General features: G+C 41.4%; 1 protein-coding gene across 5 annotated transcripts in view; it reads right to left on the reverse strand.

Annotated features, from left to right (window-relative positions):
- LOC117514768 (protein SOGA3) overlaps positions 1-14,660 on the reverse strand; it is a 60,763-nt gene that overhangs the window by 40,179 nt on the left and 5,924 nt on the right. For 4 of the 5 annotated variants that reach the window (XM_034175352.1, XM_034175350.1, XM_034175351.1 and 1 more), the window contains exons 4-9: positions 12,598-12,669; positions 10,825-11,144; positions 10,526-10,685; positions 9,747-9,816; positions 7,492-8,038; positions 1,110-1,239 (exon numbers count right to left, since the gene is read on the reverse strand). In XM_034175352.1, the coding sequence (XP_034031243.1) occupies positions 1,110-1,239; positions 7,492-8,038; positions 9,747-9,816; positions 10,526-10,685; positions 10,825-11,144; positions 12,598-12,669 (1,299 nt within the window). Of the gene's footprint in view, positions 1-832; positions 980-1,109; positions 1,240-7,491; positions 8,039-9,746; positions 9,817-10,525; positions 10,686-10,824; positions 11,145-12,597; positions 12,670-14,660 lie in introns of those variants that run through there. The other variant, XM_034175354.1, reaches the window with a different exon arrangement.

The following is a 14,660-nucleotide window of genomic DNA, read 5'->3' on the forward strand; positions in this document are numbered from 1 at the left end:
TTTGATCAAACAAAGCGTCAGTCTCTCAGCAACTTCTCAGACAAAGGAATTCCGTCGAGGGGCTGGACGACTCCTCCCACAAGGAGTGCTCACAGGCGGATGACGTCACCGACAGGCGTGGAAAAACTCACGCATGCGCACGAGGGTTCAAGCATGTCTGACGTAAAAACATATGAATGAAATCCATATAGTTTTTGAAAAAAATAAAAAGGACCTATACTTTATTGACAGCCCTTGTATTTGAAGAGCTACATTTTTGTGAAATAGAGAATTGTACATATTGCTTATCAGAGGAGAAAGCTCAGGAGCTTAATACCTCATCATCAAAGAAATGAAAATGTGAAGAAAAACAAAATTGTGACTGGTGACGCTATAGTGCAATCTGCAGCTTCACCACTAGATGGCAATAAATCATACAGTGTTGCTTTTAAAGTCAAAGACAACTATGTTTCTTATGTGACAGTTTTTAGATAATAGTGGCTGGACAAATAAACAAAACTGAATGTGATACTCTCCTCGTTGGCGTCGATCTCAAGATGATAACAAAGGTATAAATAAATTTTATCGCACTGAAATAGATATATGTATATACAAAAACAACAACAAATCATAGGGCGTGCACAGAAAATGTATTGTTTACAAGCAAAAAGTTAAGTGAAATTTCGACTCACCTCTCCCACGGCTGCCGCGAAATGTGGTCTCCGATAAAAAGCGTCTGGGTAGATGAGTGGTGGGTGTCATACGTGGAAAATTAGAATGTCCTGTACCTTAATTATGTGATGCGTTCAACATAACAGAATTTAAACAAATAACTGAAAGAAAAAAAAAACATGGTGCACATCGAGTAATATGATATTGAATATGTGGTTTACAAGACAAAGAATAGGGTGAAAAGGAATACCAATTTAAAAATGGTGGCATAAGACAGTGAGGAAAACAGAACTAGAATGAGGATCAGCAAAATAATGGGCTGAAACATCTTCATGGAATACAAGAGGAATGAAAAGGAGAAACAGGGTGATAAAAATGTAAGATTTAGTCATTAAAGCCAGACTCCGCACATTTATCAGAAACAAAGTATTTATCTGGTAAGTTTTGTATCTGCTTACAGAGAGCGGTTCCTCTGCCTGTTTATCGTCCTGTTTTGGAACATCCAGGCGATCTATGAAGCTCTGCAGCTCCTTCCTGAAGGCCTTCATCTGGGCATTGATACGATACAGCAGCTCGTGCTCTCTGATTCTGCGGAGCACATTAAGAGGACTTTAGAGGGGCTCTCACTAAATTTGACAAAAAACAGCACGCAGTCCGATGTGTTACAAACCAACCCTCAAGCAGATTTTTTCCACTTTGATTTTGGGGTCAAATTGTTTCCAACATATGAAAATGTTTTCCTTCAGCATTATGTCACCATGCGTTCAAAGATAAGTGTTTCACTGCAGTTCTTTATGGTCTGCTAAATTCATCTCTGCTGTAGAATAATTTGGTTGACGGGTCAAGTTGGGTCTGGGAGCATGTGCTGCATGGTGCCACACGTCACTGCATCCACCACACTGCAGAATTGCCCTGAATCCTTGATGGCAACTGCACAGGCAGACGACTGGTCCATCCATACCTCCTAAAAGTAGCTGCAGCCAAGTGATACGTGGTGTTGCACTTGGCCTTTTCCTTTTGCTGGGGTCTAAAACACTGAGGTACCTACATGCTGGATTATGCCTAAAAATGTTCTCTCGCAATAGAAGCAGTTTACCTCATCGGAGTCTCCCTACGTAACCGTTCATTTGATGAACAGTAATTCCATCAATCAAAAAAAAAAAAAAAAAAAAAAAAAATATATATATATATATATATATATATATACATATATATATATACAGTAGTGTTCAGAATAATAGTAGTGCTATGTGACTAAAAAGATTAATCCAGGTTTTGAATATATTCCATATTGTTACATGGGAAACAAGGTACCAGTAGATTCAGTAGATTCTCACAAATCCAACAAGACCAAGCATTCATGATATGGACACTCTTAAGGCTATGAAATTGGGCTGTTAGTAAAAAAAGTAGAAAAGGGGGTGTTCACAATAATAGTAGTGTGGCATTCAGTCAGTGAGTTCGTCAATTTTGTGGAACAAACAGGTGTGAATCAGGTGTCCCCTATTTAAGGATGAAGCCAGCACCTGTTGAACATGCTTTTCTCTTTGAAAGCCTGAGGAAAATGGGACGTTCAAGACATTGTTCAGAAGAACAGCGTAGTTTGATTAAAAAGTTGACTGGAGAGGGGAAAACGTATATGCAGGTGCAAAAAATTATAGGCTGTTCATCTACAATGATCTCCAATGCTTTAAAATGGACAAAAAAAAACAGAGACGCATGGAAGAAAATGGAAAACAACCATCAAAATGGATAGAAGAATAACCAGAATGGCAAAGGCTCACCCACTGATCAGCTCCAGGATGATCAAAGACAGTCTGGAGTTACCTGTAAGTGCTGTGACAGTTAGAAGATGCCTGTGTGAAGCTAATTTATTTGCAATAATCCCCTGCAAAGTCCCTCTGTTAAATAAAAGACATGCAGAAGAGGTTACAATTTGCCAAAGAACACATCAACTGGCCTAAAGAGAAATGGAGGAATATTTTGTGGACTGATGAGAGTAAAATTGTTCTTTTTGGGTCCAAGGGCTGCAGACAGTTTGTGAGATGACCCCCAAACTCTGAATTCAAGCCACAGTTCACAGTGAAGACAGTGCAGCATGGTGGTGCAAGCATCATGATATGGGCATGTTTCTCCTACTATGGTGTTGGGCCTACATATCGCATACCAGGTATCATGGATCAGTTTGGATCTGTCAAAATACTTGAAGAGGTCATGTTGCGAAGAGGACAGGCCCTTGAAATGGGTGTTTCAACAAGACAATGACCCCAAGCACACTAGTAAATGAGCAAAATCTTGCTTCCAAACCAACTATTATTCTGAACACTACTGTATATATATATATATATATATATACAAGGTTTGTGAGAAAAGTATCCGATCTTTTTATTTTTTTCAAAAACCTAATGGATTTGAATCACGTGTGCTTGCATGAGCCAACCTTGAACCTTTGTGTGTATGCGTGAATTTTTTCACGCCTGTTGATTGCGTCATTTGCTTGCAAGCAGCCTTTGTGTGAGGATGGGTGGAGTCTCTCGTCGTATTTTCATTTCAAGGAAAAAGGCAGAATGACTGGAGCAGCGCGACTGCATCAAATTTTGGCAGAAACTGGGCGACAGCCAGGTGGAAACCATTCAGATTATTCAGATGGCTTTCAGTGACGATGCTATGGGCGTCACACAGATTAAGGAGCGGTACAACCGGTTTAAAGACGTCCGCACAACGGTTGAGAGCAAGCCACGCTCCGATTGGCCATCAACATGCTGAAATAACCAGATCATTTCCAAAGTGAACGCTGTGATGATGTGGGACCGTTGTGTGACTATCTGAGAAATTGCGGAAGAGGTGGACATCAGCACTTTTTCGGCACATTCCACTGTGACAGAAGATTTGGCCATGAAAAGAGTGACGGTGAAATTCAGCTGAAGCTGCTGACGGCGGAGCAAAAGCAACTCCGTGTTGAAGTCTCACAGGACATGTTGTGACATGTCCACCTCTTCCACCATTCGGAAGATTCAGACGGCTTTCGGTGGCTTTTCAGTCGTGTCACTATCCAAGAAATTGTGGAAGAGGTGGGCATCATTTTTCGGAGTCCAGCAAAATTTGATGCAGTGTATATATATATATATATATATATATATATATATATACGAGGTCTGTCCATAAAGTATCGTACCTTTTTATTTTTTTTTTAAACTATATGGATTTGATTCATATGTTTTCACGTCAGACAAGCTTGAACCCTTGTGCGTATGCGTGAGTTTTTCCACGCCTGTCGGTGATGTCATTCGCCTGTGAGCACGCCTTGTGGAAGGAGTGGTCCCGCCCTGTCGTCGGATTTTCATTGTCTGGAAATGGCGGAATGAGTTGGGGTTTTTTTCCATCAGAATTTTTTCAGAAGCTGTTAGAGACTGGCACCTGGAAACTATTCGAAAAATTTATCTGGCTTTCGGTGAAAATTTTATGGGCTTCACAGAGAATAAGGTCTGGTAGTACAGCTTTAAGGACCCCTTTAAGGATGCTCAGTGCACCGCGATCCGAGCTGCGACGACACGGCACAAGCCACCGGACCATTTCTGAGCTGATGGCTCTGTGGATACGAGACCGTCGTGTGCTCTTTCTCTGGTTATCACAAGAGCTGGACATCAGCCATTTTCCGCCAGATTTCACTTTTAACAAGAGATTTTGTCATGGAAAGCCGCGCGGAGGTTTCACGCGTCACGACCGATTCGCTTTGGAAGCGAGACAAAGGAACACCTCCGTTTCGGTGTGTCAGAGGACAAGTTTGGACATGTCTATCTCGGCTTTCAATGCTTACCAGTCCAGTAAGGACCCTTAGAGATCTTTTCATTTTGTACCAATGAGCTACTTAGATTTCACAATGCTTTCTTTTGACAGGTTTGTTCATGTTTGTGTATAATTTATTACCAGAGCTTTGGCCAGTCAGAAGTCCAGTCAGAAGCACTGGGCACACCACAGGATATGAACGCATGAGTATCATAGAAGTAACAAACAAGTAGAAGACAAAACTGTAAACAAATCTGCAATCACCAGGAAAGCTCTCTGTCTCATGTCTCCTCGAGGTTTTGAGAGCGTACAAAACTTTCCAATGGACTCACCGGATATCAGCTGGCAAAGAACATGTTTAATGACTGCGAAAAGGACAAAAATTGACACAAACTAATATCTACATTTCATATATGTTACTCATATATTTCATCAATCTGTCATTGTGTAACAGACACTTAAACTGTTGTACGTCACAGTAGGCACACTATAGAATAACAGTACAATAATACGGTAGAACAACAAAACAATAATATTGCAGAATAAAAGTAGAGTAGTACTGTAGAATAACAATACCTTATTGACAACTCTAGTTGCCAGTAGGGTTCTGTAGATTAAAATAGAAATTTGTGACAGTGTACTACTGAATACCTACTGAGTATTCGGATACCCTACAGACTGTGATGTCCTCCAGTAGTAAGCTGCAGTATTTGGATGTAGTCTTAGACTTTGTGTGAAATTTGTTGTCAATAGTACATCTGTGATTAGTGCTGAAAACAGGCAAAGTGCATACAAGGTCTGTCAATAAAGTAAGTGTCCTTTTTATTTTTTTCAAAAACTATATGGATTTCATTCATATGTTTTTACGTCAGACATGCTTGAACCCTCGTGCGCATGCGTGAGTTTTTCCACGCCTGTCGGTGACGTCATTCGCCTGTGAGCACGCCTTGAGAAGGAGTGGTCCCGCCCTGTCGTCGGATTTTCATTGTCTGGAAATGGCGGAATGAGTTGGGGTTTTTTTCCATCAGAATTTTTTCAGAAGCTGTTAGAGACTGGCACCTGGAAGCTATTCGAAAAATTTATCTGGCTTTCGGTGAAAATTTTATGGGCTTCACAGAGAATAAGGTCTGGTAGTACAGCTTTAAGGACCCCTTTAAGGATGCTCAGTGCACCGCGATCCGAGCTGCGACGACACGGCACAAGCCACCGGACCATTTCTAAACAGATGGCTCTGTGGATACGAGACCATCGTGTGCTCTTTCTCTGGTTATCACAAGAGCTGGACATCAGCCATTTTCTGGTAGATTTCACTTTTAACAAGAGATTTTGTCATGGAAAGCCGCGCTGAGGCTTCGTGCGTGAAGACCGATTCGCTTTGGAAGCGAGACAAAGGAACACCTCCGTTTCGGCGTATCAGAGGACAAGTTTGGACATGTCTATCTCGGCTTTCAATGCTTACCAGTCCAGTAAGTATCAGTGAAATTGTGGAGAGCTGGACATGTCCAAACTTGTCCTCTGACACGTCGAAACGGAGGTGTTCCTTTGTCTCACTTCCAAAGCGAATCGGTCGTGAAAAAACTCATGCATGCGCACAAGGGTTCAAGGTTGTCTGACGTGAAAACATATGAATCAAATCCATATAGTTTAAAAAAATATAAAAAGGTACGATACTTTATGGACAGACCTCGTGTATATATATATATATATATATATATATATATATATATATATATATATATATATATATATATATATATATATATATATGGTTAAATTAGCCATTAATAAGCCAACCATACCTAGCTAGCTAACAAGATAAACAAAACCGGTAACTAGCGTATAAAGTATAATAGCGTAGTTAAACTCTACAATAACGGTATTAACAAATACATATAACAACAAATGTAGACAGAAGTGTGTATTAACGTAGGTTTCCAAACAGAAAAGAACAGACCATATTGTTAGCTACGATAAATGTGCTACAGCCAGTTAGATAAGCTAACGTTAGCTATTAGGTATAGAGGGTTTTCAATCACGTGACCGATTTTCTGCAGGGCAGGTGCCGTCTCCATTCTGGATTACAAGGAGGCTGGCGCGTGATAGAAATATGTAGAGAATGTACGGTCATTGCAATGCTTTAAATCCTCAATATAAAGCTATTTATCGTGATAGATGTGTAGCAGTTGGTTCAGTGGATCCGTATGTTATACCAGATAGTGAATTAAGTGTTGATGTGTCACACTGCGATATTGTGAACTAGGAAGCTGCCGACCAGGTTCCATTTACGGTTCATTTTGGTTCCATATGTTTTGCTCTGTTGAACAAAGGCACTACATTTTCATAAACATGCATCCAGGATATGAGGGAGCTATCTGTACCATGTGTACTTTGCCTTGACGATGATGCATTTAGGTGTCATATAAAACAAATAATGAATGTTCGTTTGGATCAAATAGAAACCTGGGATTGCCACATAATGTTAGGTCAAAGTACACTCCATAGCATCAACAGTTACTCCGGTCATAGTACTTGGTAAATTTTATTGTTTTCAGCCATTACTGTGGTATCATTTCAGCTTCAGACAAAGGGCCCTATCTTGACAATTGATAGCACAACGTTCCAGGTGCTCCATGTAGCATCTACTCCATTTCACCTTGTTGCAGCAGACAGATGATTACTTTTGAGAGGTGGGCATGGACCAGTTGTCTGCCTGGGTGGTTGCCATCCAGGACCTAAGGCAGTTCTGTAATGTGGTGGATGTTTCCTTTCTGTAACACCTTCTCCTCCTCATTTTCATTCACCTGATCTCCTCTTTATACCAGCCTTATTAAAGGTTTTTTTTTTTTCTTTTTTGTTTGTGTTTAATTTCCGCAATTTTGAAATCAGGCTGAAATTGGAGCTAAAAATTGCCAATAACAGACCGCCTGAAGACAATTTAGGCAGTTCCTGAGAAATTAAATAATATCCAGGTAGATTAGGATACACATAAATTTTTTTTTTGATAAGAATGATAAGTCGAACTGTCTAAAAGCAGAACATTCTTGTCTTTAATACCTGCCACCTTCCTCATCCTCATCCAGCCTGGCGAACAGGTCCCCGCTGGTGACGTAGACGCGGGCCTCGGCGATGATGGTACTGGTGTCAGCGATGAGCCTGTCGATGGTCCGGCCCAGCCTCTCTGCCTCGATGCGGATGTCGATCATTTGCTGCCGGTCCTTCAGGCTTCTGGATAAAAAACGGCTGTCCACGGGTGAGTAGATGGTGCGTGTTGGGGTGAGGCAGCGGATGTTCCTCACCTCATCTGAGTCGCTCTCCCCGCCAATAGGGCCCTCACGCTTGCGGTGAGGCGGGAGGAGACGAGGGGAGGAGGCCGATGCTGATGGGGTGTCATCGTCCCGCCCACCATCGCTCTCTGCGTCACTGTCTCGTGGGCTGGCACGGATGCCCAGGTGGGAAGCCAAGTCGTACCGCTGCATGTTGGAAAGCAGCACGCGGTTCTCGTACTGGAGCTGCATCACTTTGCCGCTCAGTTCATTGATCTGCAGACGGGCAGCTTTCAGCTCCTCCTGGAGAGCCTCCACTTTAGCAGGATCAGTGCCCCCTGGGATAAAACAAGGTGACAATGAGAGCTACAACATCTCTACAAACAAGACTTTAATGTGCCGCTTCTGAAGCTTTTGTGAAGCACACACACTCATCTTCAACCGCATATCCAAGATCGGGTCGCGGGGGGGCTGGAGCCTATCCCAGCAGTCATACTTCAGACTTCAGGCAACTTTATTGATCCCTAATAGGGCAATTCATTTCACACCCAATAACCTCAGACAAATATACAGCAATTAATCCACAATTATTACGAGTTGAACGTAATAATCACACACATCAGAATTAAAACAACCGCACATATACATTTGATTGTTTATGTACGCTAAACTTTGAAACAGTCTGTCAGCTGAATTGAGGAAATGTGAGTGTGGGGGGCTGCAGCAACATGTGGTCAAGCAGCCAGCTTGGGGGGAATGGGGAGCTGCCTCAGGTAAAGCTGCGCTGCACCCTGGAGGGTGAAGGGAGTGGCGTGAGCAGGGGACGGGATGGGGTGGGGGATGGGGACAGGAACACGAAGGAGGGGAAGGGTGTGGGAGCAGGCGTATCAGTCACTGTCCATGTGTGAGTGGCAGATGAGTTAAGTTTATGTCAGTTTCTGTCGGTGTGTGCTGGAGTTGCAAAAGATAAGAAGGTAGCCGAATGGTTCACCAGGGCTGTAGAAATTCTTCTGGAGGAAAACAACAGGTCATTTTGACCTTCAGAGGCTTGTAAGCCTGCCATGTTTATGGTTGATCAGTGAAAGCAGATTTGCAGCTCTCATGAACAACTAGATCAAATTTATGAGTATTCCCTGGTCTCCGACATCTTCCTTTGCAAGGCGTGCATTTGCTCCGAGATGTTATCCAACTTGCGTCTGAGTTCAAGGGTTAACAGTCTGAGAATGTATCGTCTTGCCCAACACATTAATCATGAGGGGTGAAGGGGTCGTGAGGGGTGAGAGGTGAGGGGTCGTGGTTCTGGTGGCATCCGTCTTGCCAATTCTCTGGTAGGTCAGGGCAGCACATAAACCAATAAGTACCAGCCCTCCTACGATAAAACCAAATATAAATAAATCTTCAACGTCCTCCACAGAGAGTGGTGCCAAGCATGCGACACTCCATTTCTCCCAGGCGTCGAGAACATAGCCCGCAGCGTAGGTTCCATCTGGGCACGCAGGGTCCCCCGGCCGTGATTTCCTTGTTGAAAAAATGGTGTCAATAGCGTTCAGAGACCAGCTGATCAATTCCAGGGTTAATCCAATATAGTTTGAAGAATTCACAGTCTGGTGAAGTAGGGACTTTGAAGGTTGGAGCAGTCATAGGATGTGAGGCGGGGTACACTCTGGACAGGACACCAGTCTGACACAGGGCCACATCATATGTAGACAAACAAACACATTCACACCTGCACCCACACACCTATGGACAATTTAAAGTGTCCAATTCGCCTAACCTGCATGTCTTTGGATGCGGAAGGAAGACGGAGCATCCGGAGTGAACCCACGTAAACTCTACACAGAAAGGCCACAAGTGGGAATTGAACCCATGACCTTCTCGCTGTGAAGCAACAGTGCTAACCACTAAGCCACCATGCTATCCACCTTTTGTGAAGCATGGTTTAGAATTTAATGCAGTTGATTTCTTGTTCTGCTATGCAGATGTTTTGTTTCCTAGAAGAATAACCTACAGATCTGCCAAAAATAAATAAATAAATTCAAAACAAACCTCCTCCATGTCTCGATCCAGGTTCATGGGACCCAGCTTTGTACTTCAGTTTGTTCAGCTCGTTTGTCACCTAAAGATGATTATAGTATGACAGCACATGTTGCAACAGTGACCATTTAAAATTATTTGAATTCCACAGTATGCACTTCAAATGAAAGAAGAATTAAGTGAAAAGCTGAGAACATTATTATACCATTATTGTAATAAATATTACAACAGTGGCAGTTATTACAAAATGAAGCAAAGCAACAATACACAGCTGCATTCTGCATTCTCTCACTTCCCTACTAATATTCTTTCAAGCATTTCAGAAAAAAAGATGCATATGCAACTCTATAATGTAGCTAAACATATATGGCCATTTTATAGAGTTGCATATGTAGCATAACTGGGTTGGCCAGTTTATTAGTGAATTGCAAATGAAAATGATGCCATAATATAAATTATCTGCTATAGAGAGCAATTTTTTTCGCTCACAAGATCTGGCAACACCACTGAGAAGCTTAAAAAAGCTTAATAATTGTTCAAACAGGAGTTATTTTTGGTTGTGGGGGGTTGTTTTTTGTTGTTGTTGTGTGTGGGGGGGCAGTGCTTGTCTATGCCCCCCATTTCAAAACAGAATCAATGCAAAGAGGCTCAACACTAGGGGGCACTGTATTAACCTTGAACACAAATGAGGGTGTCTCTTTCAGCAGAGCAGGTTACAGTTCTACATGTTTATGAAGTTGTTGCATCGGTACTTTAGGTCTCATTTCGTAACATAACAACGAGCCCTCCACCTTTTTGTTCTCCTCTTCCACATCTGCTAAATTCCTGCGGAGAAGTTCAGCCTCATCCTCCACCAGCTGGAGCTGCTGCCTGAGCTCCGACAGAGCTTCACCCTGCTCCCTGCACTGATGACCTCTGCCACCAGAACCATCTGCTCCAGCCGCCGCCAGACTGGCGAAAAAGACGAAAGAGAAGTGTTGTCGATATCTGAGAAATTTAGTTTACGGTCCCAGTTTTCACATTTAAAGTTACAACAGAGACCACAGAATGTAAATGAGAGATGACCTTCAAACTTCTTCTTGAAGCATACCTGTCCTCCCTCATGTCTTCCAGCTCAGCCTTCAGTCCCCTGTTCTCCACCTCCAGCTCCACAATCTTCCTCCCCAAAATGTTGGCTTCCTCCTCCACCAGACGTAAGCGTAGCTTCAGTTCAGATTCACGGGTGGTTGGAGGCCCTCCAGCCTCACCTTTGGGCAAAGGGCTGTCCACATCCCCATAGAAGGAGCGGTACTTCAGCAGCTCCTGCTCCAGCCGGTCCTTCTCCTTGTCTATCTTTGCCATCTTCTTCCTCATCAAGATTGCTTCCTCCTTGATGAAGGCTAGCTGGCATTTCAAATCCTCATTTTCTTCCTAGAGGAAAGAGAGATTTACTGTGCATGAGAGATTGTTTCCATAAACATGGTTTAAGATTTTCTCGCAACCCCGTGGAGAAGACACCTGAACACCACATCAGTCTCACCACTCACATAGTTTCAAACCGAATCTGTCAAACCCAGAGGAAAACCAGACACAGGGAGAACAAACAAACTCCACAAAGAACAGACGCTTTGACAGAACTGAACCCACAACCTCATTGCTATGAGTGCCAAGTGCTGTTTACAAAGATAAATGAAAAGCTAAAAGATCCTAGTGCTACGTGAATGTGAAGTTAAAAGAATGTAAAGAACATGAAATAGCTGCATAATGCTAACTGAACACAAAGATAACTGAACATAAAAAAGCTCCATAAAACTAACTAAATACAAAATTAAATGAATATAAAAATAGCTGTAAACAGTTAACTGAATATAAAACTAACTGAACATAAACAATAGCTGCATAAACTAAAAAGAATATGAAGCTAACGGAATGTGAAACAGCTATATAATGCTAACTGAATCCAGATGTAATGGAACATAAAGATAGCTAAATAAAGTTAAACAGAGACATAACTGAACATAAATGGCTGTATAACACTAATTGAATGCAAAGGTAATTGAACATAAAGAATGGTTGTGTAAACCTAAAAGAATATAAAGCTAACTGAAGATGAAATGGCTATATACTTATAATGTAATTTTCTAAACCAGGTATAGTCTATTTTAAATTGCTTACAGCAGTTACCTCTTTAAACTGGTTTGAAATGTATTTTGATTTTCAACATTTCTAAATGAGAGCTGGATTCAAGTGGGGTAAATTTGGGAGACACTGATACTTCTTTTTATTGGCAGCTGACGATTAAATATCTTCTGATTGACTATTATTTGGACCAAATAAGTCATCTGATCTGAAGATGTCTCCTTAGGTTTAGACAGACTGTGGTATGTACTAAACTATTTTCTGATGATGGTACATTGTGAAGCCTGTTTCCAATCGTGTGGGAGTTTTTTGTCAGTGAGTGACGTGTAAAAGTCACCTACTCCATGGAAGAAATAAGGACCTCTTTAAGAAGCATATTGTAAGTTTTTTAACATCAAGAATTACAATTTACAGTATTTATACAGCTTTTTTCTTCAATGTAAGTGTTCACCACTAATTAAAAGTCTCCATAATTACTGTGAACAGGGATGGAGTAATGTATGGTGTTATGCATCAAATCATGATAGGTAATACATATTGTACCTTAGAGTGTATCATCAACACCCCTAATGCAAACTAAAAAAAAAAAAAAATTGATTAGCCTAATCATAATAAGAAAGAAGAACGTATTTGAGAAGTGGATCATCATGAAATTGTTGTTGCAGTCTGACAAGAACCTCAGCATCTGCTTTTTTTTTTTACTGTTGTTTACAACTAAATAATTGAAATTGAAATTTTGACTCACCTCGACTTGAGTTTGTGGAGTCTTTCTCTCTGCCTTCTGGCCATCTTTATTTCCTTTTCTTTTCAGGGACAGCTGCAGGGAAATAGCAGTGACGTTATCGTCATCAGTGACTATTACCTGAAGATAGAGGCGCTGATACAATCAAGATTTATAAAGCACTGTACACTCCGTTACTGAATATGTATCAGAAAATGGGGTAATGTTCTCCAGGGTTGTCTAATTTGCCTTCTCAACTGCATAAACGAGAAGGCTGATTTGTGTGTCTGCCTACCTCTCTGTCATGTGCGTCAGACACCGTTATGTGCTATTACATTCATTTCCTACAGGTGACACTGGTTGAGAAAACAAAAAGAATTCTATCGTAAATGACAGCAGCCACCAGGTTAGCGACCCACTTATTAAAACTAAAACTCTGCCCTGTTGAAGTATAATTATGTTAATTTGACTTGAAGTAAAATAAAATTTGATTAATGGATAATACAAATGCATTCCTTTCACTTAATTGGCATTAACTGGATAGCTAGCCTAGCTCAGTTGCTATGGCTCTCCTTGCTAGCTTAGCTACTTAGCCTATAGCTGGCTTGGGAATGAGCCACTTGGTATGAATAATCATTTATGCTAATATATGAACTGTTACACTATACTTTGCAGTTAGTGACTTTAAAAGCATTTAATGTAGCATTTGTTACATATTTTATATGCTTAGCAACACGCATCACAACACAATGGGATGGTCATACGTCACTTCCGGCAAAGTGGCGAATCCGAAGGTGAGAATTTGTGCTTCTGTGATTGGTGGCCCAATGAAAACATGCTGGGGCTGTATTGCTTGTCTACTTGAAATCAGCTGGTTTGGTTTTGGCTCTAACTTGCTTCTATCGGCAGCTGATAGCCGTCACTGCCTGGAACAATGAGATTTATACACCAAGCTGACCTGAATCGAACCATTAAATTGATTTTATTGAGGAGTCTGAACCCTTTGAAAAGTGACCAAACTATATGTATTTGTACTGACTTCAGCGATGTTTTCATCAGCCAAAAATGGCCACCAGATGGCGCTGAGGTAAAGTCCGCAGCAACCCATAGAAGTGACATCAACTCTGCATTCATGACATGTCAGCAAGTGGGAAATTAGAAACTCCAACTTTCACAAAATCATGGTGTTCTTAGTCATGATTGTCAAGTCAGGAGTATTACAAATGCTATGTAATTACTTTTAACAAATCGTGAATTTGTATGTGACATGTTTGCATTAAGGCGTCTTGGCAGCAACCATAATAACTATGTATTCATTGTAAAGCGCAAATGTGTTAGAGCGGGCGTGCATATTGTTTTCTGAGTTAATCAAGTTAACGCATGCTTTTTGGAACTCAGAAGATTCCAAATTTGGTTTTACAAGATTACCACTATCTTGAATGTTGCACAAGTTGCAAGCCACTCCCAAAGGTAAAAGGTAAAAGACTCTTGCTTTAAGCGTCTTTTATCTTTACCATATCCTAGCATTAAGCGTTTGACATTTATGGACACAAATGTTTGACATCACATCACAATCCTTCTCCAAAATACTTTGTTTATGCCCCTTCTGAGGCATGTCCATACTGAGCAGTAATAGTGTGTTTCAGATTGTCTTTATCCTGATTTTATGTGTAGTTCAGGTGATAGATAATATCAGGGCCGCTGCTAAGGTTTTGGAGGCCCTAAGTACAACTGGTCAGGGAGGCCCCCCCACCCCCATACAAGAGAACCCACCCACCCACACACACACACACACACACACACACATACACACACACAAAAGTTCTACCCAAACCGTTACTATTTATTAAAGCGTTTAAGTTTAGCGTTTAAAGCTACATCAAATCAGCAAAGCCAACGCAACCTAGCTTAAGCAGCACCACTGAACATTAAGTAATCAAAACAATTTAAACCTTTAACACGTACTTACCAGCAAGGGATGCACAGGCATCATCTTTTTGTTTCTTCTTCCTCCGTTTTTCAGCTCCAGACTCCTGCTGTCACTTCATTGTTTAATTGTGGCATAGTGGCAACTTGTCGTCTCGTGT

This window comes from Thalassophryne amazonica, chromosome 7, assembly GCF_902500255.1.
Source record: "Thalassophryne amazonica chromosome 7, fThaAma1.1, whole genome shotgun sequence".
In the NCBI taxonomy this organism is placed as follows: Eukaryota; Metazoa; Chordata; class Actinopteri; order Batrachoidiformes; family Batrachoididae; genus Thalassophryne; species Thalassophryne amazonica.